This window comes from Dermochelys coriacea, chromosome 2 (genome assembly GCF_009764565.3).
Source record: "Dermochelys coriacea isolate rDerCor1 chromosome 2, rDerCor1.pri.v4, whole genome shotgun sequence".
Classification (NCBI taxonomy): domain Eukaryota; kingdom Metazoa; phylum Chordata; order Testudines; family Dermochelyidae; genus Dermochelys; species Dermochelys coriacea.
Window position 1 is genome coordinate 233,728,119 of NC_050069.1, and position 12,581 is coordinate 233,740,699.

The window sequence follows — 12,581 nt, forward strand, 5'->3', positions numbered from 1 at the left end:
TATAATATCTGTCAAATTTCAACAGATTTTTTTTCTCACTTGAGAGCTTATCTGAATTTGTATGTATAATATAATTACACATGGAACAGATAGTGATGGCTACAGTTAAGGCTGCTCAGCACATTCCATTATAAGAATCTATTTTCAATTACTTATAACTTCGCCAAACTTAACCTACTCAAACTGACATTTTCCATACCAGGTGTTTGCCTCATGATGATTTATTTTGTTTTTAATTTTAAAGTTTCAGCTAAAACAGAGCAGCTGCTTCCAAGAATGAGGTTAGGAAAAAATATATTCCTTTGTCCATGTTAAAAAAATTCTTGCAACTGCATCATTGAGAAGGTCTAGCATCTCCATGCTTTGGAGCAGGGAGTTTAAATTTGGGAGGGGTGGTCACAGTGGTGTAAGGATGTGCCTTTTGCCATCCATGAAAATTTGCTTAATTTTAAGCCTCTGAAAAATCACAGTTTCCACAAGTTCAGTAGCGATTTGCTATGGTTTGGCAATTAAGCTCCCCAATTCCATCTCTACTGAGCATGGTCGTCCGTCCGTCACCCCTCCCCCTGATAACACAGCTCCAATATGTTGACCAGAATACCCATAACATCCCAAAAGAGCAACTGAGCGTGCTCCAATCCAGGGACGCAGGGGCTGAGCAGTACTTTTCATGCAATAGCTCCTTCCAAACACAGGGGGCTGCTATGGCACCACAGGAACTGAGAGCAGAGAGAGATCCTGTCCTGTGTTCTCAAAGCTCCTTCTGCTGGCACCCGGGTGGCATGAAGGGGAAGGAGGAAGCTACCAGACTTGAATACAGAAGGCTGAGAGGAGGACAGGGAGGCAGGGGCAGGAGGTGGGGGCAAGGTGGATGAAGAGGAGCCTGTTAGGGGAGCATGGATAGAGCAAAAGACCAGAGCAGAGGATAGGAATAAGAGGAGGAGAGAGGGGCAGGAGCACAGGGGTAGGTGGGATAATAGAAGCAAAGTGAAGATGGACAGGGAGAGGAGCAGAGGGAGGAGGATAGGAGCAGGGAGAAAATGGGCAAGGGCCAAGGGAATAGCAGCAGGGGAGGAAACATAGGCAGGAAGGGGAGGTGGAACAGAAGGGGGAAAGTGGGAGGCTGGAGGGAGAGGGCTGGGAAGTGTCTGTAACCACTAGAGAACACTCCCCTGCAGAACCTGGAATTGAACACATTATTCCTGATTCTCCACATTCCTTTTTTGTCTAGCAAAGTGTGTGTCTCCATCCCTTCCACATAGAAAATAACAGCCTAGTACTGCTACCATTCACTCCATTAGCTCAAGTGGCAGGGAACTGGTGAATCTAAAGATCCCAACCCTGCTGATGATCCATGTCTTATTCATATATTCATCGAATTTAAGACCAGAAGAAACCATTAAATCATCTAGTCTGGCATCCTGTATGTCACAGAACCTTACATTTCATCCAGTTACCCTGTATTGATCCTAATAAAACTTATATTTTAATGCATAAAAATAAAGCATGAATTGTGTTCGGCTAAAACATAACCAGGAAGGCATATAGTCTTGAAGTGAGGACAGCTAGAGATGGGGAATCTAACTATTAGAACAAACTATCAAGAGAAGCGGTAATCAACCTCACTTAAAAATTTGTTCCTTATTTCCAGTTTGAATTTGTCTGTCTTCAGCTTCCAGCCATTAGTTCTTGTTATGCCTTTCTCCGTTAAATTAAAGAACACATTAGTACCTGGTATTTTCTTCCTGTGAAGGTACTCATACGCTAAGTCACCTCTCCATCTTTTTTCTGATAAGCTAAACAGATTGAGCGCTTTAAGTATCTTACTGTAAAGTATTTTCTCGAACAATCAAACCATTTTTGTGGCTCTTTTCTGTACCTGCTTCATTTTTTCTACATCCTTTTTAAAATGTGGATACTAGAATTGTACATAATATTCTAGTATCAGTCTTTAATTACATGATCACATAATACTTTTCCCACAGGACCCCATCTCCTTCAGAGCACAGGATGGGCCTACTTTGGGGAGGAATCAGGGTTGTGTAGTGAAGACGACTTCGCTGTAGGACCCCTGCCTCATTTGTTCCTGAAGCTGGCAGGCCTATGGTGAATGAGGCAAGGGCTGTAGGGGAAAAAAAGATGGTCTTGTGAGAAAAGCTGTTGAATGGCACCCTGAAGGACTGGATTGTATCCAAAGCTCTGCCCCAGAATTCCCATATGGGGCTGGGCAAGTCACATAAAATACAAATTGTACAGATGACTGTTAAATGTTAATTTTCTGAGTAACCAACCTGAACTGCAGAACTACTGACCACTCACAATTACTACAGAAGTCAATGGGAGATGTGCTTTAAACATATAAACTGTTATATAATGATAAATACTCATTATACTCAAAAATTAGGCCCAAGGATTCTCAGATACATCAATCAAAATTAGCTGACACTTCTGACAATTTTGGCTTAAACCCTGTGTATAAAATGAAGATTATTATACACTCATCTCATGAGGTGTTGTGAATATAGTTATTTACAAACATCAATGAATTTAAAATATGACAATGAGAGCTCTACAGAAAAGCCCACAAGGGAATTAATAGTTCTCTGTTCAGTGCTGTATTAGGATGGTATGCAGCAAATAATGAATGGGGACACACACTGAGTGATGAGGATAAAAGGAAATACTGACTATTGGCTTTTTCAGTGAACACCAGCCATGCTATACACTGTGGAAAAAAAAGTATGCACTTGTCTAATTAAAGACTATATCACAATGCATACATAGCTGGGGGCTGGATTAAGATTTCACAGGCAGCCTTAATTCTTGCTTTTCTTAATTTTTGTGTGCTTGATGTTGCAACCTTAATTTTTTTTTTACAATGGGTTTTTGTTTTTTGATGGACTATATATCAAAACTGTTTTATATACTGGAATTTTATACATTTTAAAACACATTCTTGAAGTTTTCCAAATGCTTATTTAATATGTTCTATTTAACGTATATTATTTAAATTGTGTTTTTCCCTGCATCTCCAGTCCTGAATTGTGTATTCAGGCACTTTCCAGATTTTTCTTTTTACCCATTCTACAAATTTTTGGAATCTGTTTGCAATAAATATTCACAGTCACAGATAGGAGTAATAGACTGTTTTGCCGAGTCACTCCAACATCATGTGCCAGCACCCTGCTGATGGAGGCAGAATTATTTCTGCCTTCTTACTATGATGGGATAGGTCAAATGGATCCTATCAGGTCTACCACCGGAGTATAAGGTTTGAGTATCCGAAGGTTCTCACTGAGATAAGCCATAGCCTCAGGAGAAAGCGGAGAGCTCCAGTTTAATGCTGACTTAAGTAAAACAAAGTTTAATGTAAAGACAAACCTCCAAAAGGGATGAGTTTGGACATGACTAACAGAGAGAGAGAGAGAGAGAGAGAGAGAAAGAGAAAGTGTGTGTGTGTGTGTGTGTATTAACAGGAAGAAAGACCCTTTTAACCTCTGGTTTCAGAGTAGCAGCTGTGTTAGCCTGTATTCGCAAAAAGAAAAGGAGTACTTGTGGCACCTTAGAGACTAACAAATTTATTTGAGCATAAGCTTTCATGAGCTACAGCTCACTTCATCGGATGCATTTGGTGGAAAAAACAGAGGAGAGATTTATATACACACACACAGAGAACATGAAACAATGGGTTTATCATACACACTGTAAGGAGAGTGATCACTTAAGATAAGCCATCACCAGCAGCGGGGCGGGGGGGAGGAGGAGGAAAACCTTTCATGGTGACAAGCAAGGTAGGCTATTTCCACCAGTTAACAAGAATATCTGAGGAACAGTGGAGGGGGGGTGGGGTGGGAGGGAGAAATAACATGGGGAAATAGTTTTACTTTGTGTAAAGACTCATCCATTCCCAGTCTCTATTCAAGCCTAAGTTAATTGTATCCAGTTTGCAAATTAATTCCAATTCAGCAGTCTCTCGTTGGAGTCTGTTTTTGAAGCTTTTTTGTTGAAGGATAGCCACTCTTAGGTCTGTGATCGAGTGACCAGAGAGATTGAAGTGGTCTCCAACTAGTTTTTGAATGTTATAATTCTTGACGTCTGATTTGTGTCCATTCATTCTTTTACGTAGAGACTGTCCAGTTTGACCAATGTACATGGCAGAGGGGCATTGCTGGCACATGATGGCATATATCACATTGGTTGATGCGCAGGTGAACGAGCCTCTGATAGTGTGGCTAATGTGATTAGGCCCTATGATGGTGTCTCCTGAATAGATATGTGGACAGATTTGGCAACGGGCTTTGTTGCAAGGATAGGTTCCTGGGTTAGTGGTTCTGTTGTGTGGTGTGTGGTTGCTGGTGAGACTTTGCTTCAGATTGGGGGGCTGTCTGTAAGCAAGAACTGGCCTGTCTCCCAAGATCTGTGAGAGTGATGGGTCGTCCTTCAGGATAGGTTGTAGATCCTTGATGATGCGCTGGAGAGGTTTTAGTTGGGGGCTGAAGGTGATGGCTAGTGGCGTTCTGTTATTTTCTTTGTCGGGCCTGTCCTGTAGAAGGTGACTTCTGGGTACTCTTCTGGCTCTGTCAATCTGTTTCTTCACTTCAGCAGGTGGGTATTGTAGTTGTAGGAATGCATGATAGAGATCTTGTAGGTGTTTGTCTCTGTCTGAGGGGTTGGAGCAAATGCGGTTATATCGTAGAGCTTGGCTGTAGACAATGGATCGTGTGGTATGATCTGGATGAAAGCTAGAGGCATGTAGATAGGAATAGCGGTCAGTAGGTTTCCGATATAGGGTGGTGTTTATGTGACCATCGCTTATTAGCACCGAAGTGTCCAGGAAGTGGATCTCTTGTGCGGACTGGTCCAGGCTGAGGTTGATGGTGGGATGGAAATTGTTGAAATCCTGGTGGAATTCCTCAAGGGCTTCTTTTCCAGGGGTCCAGATGATGAAGATGTCATCAATGTAGCGCAAGTAGAGTAGGGGCATTAGGAGACGAGAGCTGAGGAAGCATTGTTCTAAGTCAGCCATAAAAATATTGGCATACTGTGGGGCCATGCGGGTACCCATCGCAGTGCCGCTGATTTGAAGGTATACATTGTCCCCAAATGTGAAATAGTTACGGGTGAGGACAAAGTCACAAAGTTCAGCCACCAGGTTAGCCGTGACATTATCGGGGATACTGTTCCTGACGGCTTGTAGTCCATCTTTGTGTGGAATATTGGTGTAGAGGGCTTCTACATCCATAGTGGCTAGGATGGTGTTTTTAGGAAGATCACCAATGGACTGTAGTTTCCTCAGGAAGTCAGTGGTGTCTCGAAGATAGCTGGGAGTACTGGTAACGTAGGGCCTGAGGAGGGAGTCTACATAGCCAGACAATCCTGCTGTCAGGGTGCCAATGCCTGAGATGATGGGGTGTCCAAGATTTCCTGGTTTATGGATCTTGGGTAGCAGATAGAATACCCCAGGTCGGAGTTCTAGGGGTGGTGTCTGTGCGGATTTGTTCTTGTGCTTTTTCAGGGAGTTTCTTGAGCAAATGCTGTAGTTTCTTTTGGTAACTCTCAGTGGGATCAGAGGGTAATGGCTTGTAGAAAGTGGTGTTGGAGAGCTGCCTAGTCGCCTCTTGTTCATACTCCGACCTATTCATGATGACGACAGCACCTCCTTTGTCAGCCTTTTTGATTATGATGTCAGAGTTGTTTCTGAGGCTGTGGATGGCATTGTGTTCTGCATGGCTGAGGTTACGGGGATCTTCTTGTCACCATGAAAGGTTTTCCTCCTTTCCCCCCCCTGCTGCTGGTGATGGCTTATCTTATCTCCTCACAGTGTGTATGATAAACCCATTGTTTCATGTTCTCTGTGTGTGTATATCAATCTCCCCTGTTTTTTCCACCAAATGCATCCGATGAAGTGAGCTGTAGCTCACGAAAGCTTATGCTCTAATAAATTTGTTAGTATCTAAGGTGCCACAAGTACTCCTTTTCCTTTTAACCTCTAAATCTCTAAACTGATGTAAAATGTTAGGAAAATAATTAAATGTGTTACATGTAATTTACTTTAACTAAAGTTTTGTACACTCTGGGCTCAGTCCAACAAGATAATGAGCAGTCCTCGGAGTTGCTCAGCACACTTAATTGCTACTGGTGTCAAGGGGACCTGAAGGCAATCACAACCTTGCAAGATGGAGCCCAATATTTCCATGCAGTTCAGAAATTGGTGAGTGTGTATGGAGTATTTTTGACGTCAGCAACTACATTTTTCATCTGGCGCAACTATAATTATGCGCACAAATATAAATGGGTGTTGGCACTAGTTAAATTTAAAATAGGACTTCAGATGACAGATTAAAACTATCATGTTTAGAAGGAGAAGACAAAGCAGATAAAAATATCAGCCATTTGGTTAGGCAATGTTAAATCCAATTTTACCTTTAATAATGCTCACTCTTTTTCTGAGTGATTCTACATGCCTTTCCTTTCTACTTACAGGCACACAACAGATTACTCTAGCACAGGGGTGGGCAAACTTTTTGGCCTGAGGGCCATATTGGGGTTGCAAAACTGTATGGAGGGCCAGGTAGGGAAGACTGTGCCTCCCCAAACAGCCTGGTCCTCACCCTCTATCTGCCCCCTCCCATTTCCTGCCCCCTGACTGCCCCCCCTCAGAACTCCCGACCATCCAACCCTTCCACCCGCTCCTTGTCCCCTAACCGCCCCCTCGGCAGGAGCACGCAACCCCGCCATCCAGAGAGCTGCCCACATGGCGGCGTGGCTGCAGGGGAGGGGGGACAGCAGGGGAGGGGCCGGGGCCTCAAGGGCCAGGCAGGACGGGCCTGCGGGCCGCAGTTTGCCCATCTCTGCTCTAGCACTTGAGTTAGTTGTGTGAAATGTTGACATTCATGAACCTGTCAGTTTTGCTCCTTCCTTTTCATTCAATTCCACTCCCCCACCTTTTAAATTAAAGTCTTCAAGCTTTAAACTTGTAGCCTACAAATGGTGCTCCTGGGCTTGATGTTAACAACTTCTCCTGCCAATTTTCCTTACAATCTGTTTTGGCAATTTGAAAGTGCAGTTTATATTAGAGCAAGTAAACAGGACAAGAAAATATGCCAGTAACTTCTAAATATGAAAATGTTTCTCGAACATACAGTTAGGGCCAAGCTCTACTCCAAGATGTTCATAGCACAAACACAGAAGCCAGCAACAGGAGTTTTTTCTTTAGATACTGTGTGAGGACACGTTTGTGTCACATCTGAGAGAGTAATCCTCCTTTATCCCGTCGGTCTTTTGTCTGAAAATTGGTATTTAGATCATTCATATTTAGGAGCAAGTTTTGCCATCAGTTACACCCCGGTGGAGTTGCATGGATATAGTTGAGGGTAGATTGTGACCCCTACTACTTAAAAATGTGCAACAATTTGCCTAAGAGACAAAACAAAAAAAGTTACTCATCATATGATACAAATTCATGCACTCAGTTTTTTGGGAGCTTATATTACCAGATTTCCATTGAAATGAAAACAATGTACTATAAACCAAAATTTATTTCTAATGAAATTGAATATTCACATCAGAATTCAATCATCATTTGAGGTTTAAAATGTTATTTTCATATAACTGGGCAAAATGACTGTGTTAATTTACTTCTTGGTACATAAGGCTATTTTTTGGTTTGCTCTGTTTTCAGTTTTTGCAGAGTAAATTATAGCCATTTTTTAGAGCTCTTTTTTTTTTTTTTTTTTTTTTTTTTTTAACCATGACCTCCATCCTTCTTTCCCCCAACATCTTGCATATTGTCAGGAAGGAGAATACCATGTATATATAAAATAAATAAATGAATACATATTCCCAGATCTCTGGACGAAGAAGGCAGTAGATGTGTGCTTTTTCTGTTCATACATGAATTAAATTCAGTGCCCGGAAAGTGATCAAATGCTTATACTGAGGCGAGATTAGGCAATAACAACTTGATCCAAGGCAGGCATCCCTATGCAAGATTCCATACACCATCATGCTTATCCAGCAAAGCCAGTGGGAACCTGCCATCCAGCTCCTGGCTTCTTCTTAACAGAAACTGTCCATTTAACCGAACTGTGGAGATGTTTGTTTGATTTTAAATGTGAAAGAATTTACCAAGAACTAATTTGAGAACAAACAACTTATTTCATATATGACATAAATGAGGTTCCAACCTGATCTCCAAAGGTAAAAGACTAATGGCACTAAGCTAGGGCCAGTTCCTGCAAGTTGTTGCGAGTCCTCAATTCCCATTAAGGCTGCTTAACATTTTATTAAATTGTGTTGCTATTTTTTTCTTTAGCTATGTGATTCCCTTTTCAAATTTATATACACAGCTTCTTCCCCTCCCTTCAAAACTGCATTGTGCAGAAATAGAGCCTTTGCAAAATTATTAAGGCCATTTTGCTACCTTCTCATTTTCCTTGATAAAATTCACCAGTGTTACTGGACTTTCAAGTTAAATGTTTTTCATTTTGAGAATATTTGACTGCATATTGGAAATTATCCCTCACAGCTTACAAGGACAAAAACAATGGCCCAGATCTCTAACAAAATAAATGCATTTCACTGTACACACAATTTGAGATTTCTGTGTGCATATTATACGACCATTTGATGCCACAAATCAGTGACATCCTTTGCTGCAGAGTGGATGTGAATTTTTATGTTTCAAATATTGAACAAAATGAATTTATGACATCTTAAATCACTCCATACAAATTGGAAAACGTACAGGCAATTTAAAATGCTCATCCATCCATGAAAAGGTTGCCCAAAATATCTGAAACTTGTCATTAAGAGACCTACTTAATTTATTTAATTCTCCTATATCAATCTAGACTAGAATGCTTGGTTTCTGACTGTCATGCCAACATGATACTAACAAGCTATTACATTTGTTGCTATGGGGCCTGATACTCAAAGGTGCTGGGTGCCTTGTGAAGGCTGCTCCAGTCTCACTGAAGTCGGGAAGTATACTGCACACCCTGCAGGATTGGGCCATTAATTCACACAATGGTCTGAGGACACAGAGCAAATTTCACTCATTTCTGAGAAACTTCACCCTGATCCTGCTATTCCAGGGGTGGGCTAACTTTTTGGGCCCAACGGCCACCTTGGGGTTGCAAAACTGTATGAAGGGCCGGGTAGTGAAGGCTGTGCCTTCCCGAACAGCCTGGCCCTCACCCACTATCCGTCTCCCTCAGAACTGCTGACCCATCCAACCCCCCACCCCACTCCTTGTCCCCTAACCGCTCCCCGGGATCCCACCCCCTATCCAACCCCCCCTGCTTCCAGTCCCCCAACCCTCTATCCACACCCCTTCCCCCCGACAAGCCTCCCAGGACCCCATGCCTATCCAACCACCCAGTTCCTTCCCCTGATCCCCCCCCCCGCAGAATCTCTGCCCCCATCCAACCATCCCCTGCTCCCTGTCCCCTGACTGCCCCCCAGGACCTCCCGCCCCTTTAACCAACCCCCACCCCCACCCCCTTACCATGCCGCTCAGAGCAGCATGTCTGGCAACCGCGCCATCTGGCTGGAGCTAGATGCACTGCCACTCTGCTTGGCAGGAGTGCACAACCCCACCGCCCAGAGCGCTTCCCATGCAGCGGCGTAACTACTGGGGAGGGGGGACAGCAGGGGGCTAGCCTCCCCGGCCGGGAGCTCAAGGACGGGGCAGGACGGTCTCACAGGCCATAGTTTGCCCACCTCTATGATATACCAGTCATGCCTCACATTCCATTAGTATTTGTCTGATGTAGGCACTTCAGTGTCTGGGTTGCTGCTAACAAAAGAACAATAGTATTATGGCCACTCCTTTTATGACCTTTTTTTTTTTAACCCCCATCTATTGTTTTTCCCCCTTTCCAGTTATATTTCATTATAAACACAAAATAATCGTTCATGCATTATAAAAGAGACAGAGCACTATGAGAATTTTTGTGAGTGCTGCAGGACTTAATAACAAGACAAAGGAAAATATTTTAAAATGTCTGTTTCTACTGATTTACATCTATTGAGACTATAATATTACAGGTATTTGTGATAGATATGCACATAACTGTGCTAACTTACCAATGGAGTGAAGTTGTTACAATTTCATTTCAAAGACAATCTTTGAGAAGTGTCCAGTAGTTATGGGGAGGAGGGAAGAGAAAAATCAATGCACAACTAAAAATTTAAAAAAAGATTATTAGTAATTTTTATATTTTGCTATACATTAAAAGTGACAAAATTTAAAAAAAAATATAAAAGAGCTTACCTTTCAAACAGTTAAAATCTTAATGAGATCCTTAATCTAACTGTGAAGTACATTTCTAAACTATTAAACACAGAAGTTACTAATAATAATTAGATTTAAACTGTCTTTTATGTAGCATTATCCTTCTACAAAGTAGTATGTAAGTCTAAAGGTGTTTAGGATAGGCATAACTGAAATTTAACTTCATTTACCACATTTTTTATTCTAATTTACCCTTCAAGATTAATTCTAATAAAGTCCTTTGATTTCAAGTCCAAATATCATTTATATAGCAAGAGAAGAAAAAAAATCTTTAGTGACATACATCATCTTTTTCAGGTATGGAAAGATGGGAGTTGCACATCCATGCTTTACACCTATTCCCCTGCATTGAAAAAGGAATCTAGGAAATAAAATATTTCTTGCCTAAAACAAAATTGCTTGGTCTGAAAAGAAATGCAAATGTGTTCGGTGAAAGAGCTAGACAGTACAGTTAATTAAGCAGTAAGGTCCCATGCCTGCAGAGAAACCCTTCATTCCACTCAATAAATATTTTTCTTGCAAGTTGGTAAAGGTCAAGATCCCTTTCTGAAAACACTTTTCACCAAGTGTGTCTTTCTGGTTTTGGGCAACTGTTTTTTTTATGGCTAAAACAAAGGAAAGAATAACGAATTTATAAAAAATAGCTTACAGTACCTAGCTCTGAAAGTCAGAATACCCATTAGAACTGAAGCTGGGTAAAGCTAAAGGCAATGTTGAATTTTATTCTACATAATATTCACTGGACATTTATATTATGTTATAAAACAATTCTCCATCTTTGTGCAGTCAGCTAAATGTCCAGTGTAGGAATATATGAATATATCAAATAGTTAGGGTGGAATTTTCAAAAGCACCCTAGTGCTTTTGAGGATAAGTTCCATTTTTGAAAATCCCACTTCATGTCAAAGGTGTTATTCAGCATTAATATTGATATAAGTTAATGCATGACAATGCTTTTCCATTGCGAAAGTTTGTACCTCTTATCTACATGCCATTTTCCTGGTATTTTCTTTCTAAAATTAAATATCAGTGTCTTATTTTATTTTAGAATTTTATTTTGCAAGCTATGCTTACTTTGAGAACTCCTGTAGAGGAATATATATCAAACAATATAAATCTTATTTGCAAACAATAATGTTAAATACAAAAGCAAAATGCATATAACCTTTATATAGTAAATACTACGAACACCTTTGATGGGAAACTGGAGAGGTGAACACACCTTGCCAATGTGCTGTGTAAGTGTATGGTATAAGGTTACACACATTTCAGAATCTGACACACAAATCAGTCATCAAATTCATTTTCTTCACTCTCACAGACTCCATCAGAAACATCACAAACCTACAATCATGCCTTTTCTTATGTGTACCATGTCTCTGATCGGCTATCACTTGAGGAGATAGTCACATACGTTACTAATTTGTTCCTGAGTCCTTTTCAGTCTTTGTAATTCAGGTGTGTCAGTCACAATGCTGAACCCTCTTCCTTTGCTTTCTTCAAAGTCTCTTTTGTACTTAACCTAAGGAATAGAAAATACAGAAGAATAGTTATTTTCACAATGTACTACTAGTAATATCACAGACTAAGATTCTTTTAAGTACTCGTGACGGGCTGATAGCCTTGGAGGGTGAAGCCTTCTCTTTATCCACAGAAAACAGGGCAGCAGTTGGGCAAGCTTCCCTACTCTTCCACCCATGTGCCTCATCTTTGTTGTGATCATAAATGCCGACTTCCACTGTTTCTGGGGGGTGCTCGACCCCCACCCATGCCCCGACCCACCCCCATTCCACTCCTTCCCCAAAGTCCCTGCCCCCTTCCTGCCCTCGTTCCACCCCTTTCCCAAGCCCTGCCCCACCTCTTCTCCGCCTTCTCCCCTGAGCGCACCACATCCCCACTCCTCCCCACTCCCTCCTGGAAAGTCCGAACCGCCGCCAAACAGCTGTTTGGCAGTAGGAAGCGCTGGGAGGTAGGCGGAGGAGCAGGGACACAGTGCGCTCGTGGGGGGGGAAGGGGAGGTGGGGCAGGGGGTGAGGGGAGCTTGGCTGCCGGTGGGTACAGAATACCCACTAATTTTTCCCTGTAATTATTATTACAAAGTATTACAAGTATTATTAAAAACTAATTTTTCCAGCCCCAGAGCACCCATGGAGTTGGCACCTATGGTTGTGATGGCATCGCCATCACATATACTGTAGGAGTGAGAACATCAGTCTTCATGCCCATTTCACCCTTATACCAGTAGCCTCTGCTGAAGATTGCCAACAAAGATGTCACGCAAGGA

At 41.8% G+C, this 12,581-nt stretch overlaps 1 protein-coding gene across 2 annotated transcripts in view; it reads right to left on the reverse strand.

The window, feature by feature from the left end:
- The window catches only part of NEBL (nebulette), a 406,325-nt gene that overhangs the window by 187,589 nt on the left and 206,155 nt on the right, over positions 1-12,581 (reverse strand). For both annotated transcript variants that reach the window (XM_038392532.2, XM_038392531.1), the window contains exon 4: positions 11,712-11,819. In XM_038392532.2, coding sequence (XP_038248460.1) covers positions 11,712-11,819 — 108 coding nt within the window. The remainder of the gene's footprint in view (positions 1-11,711; positions 11,820-12,581) is intronic.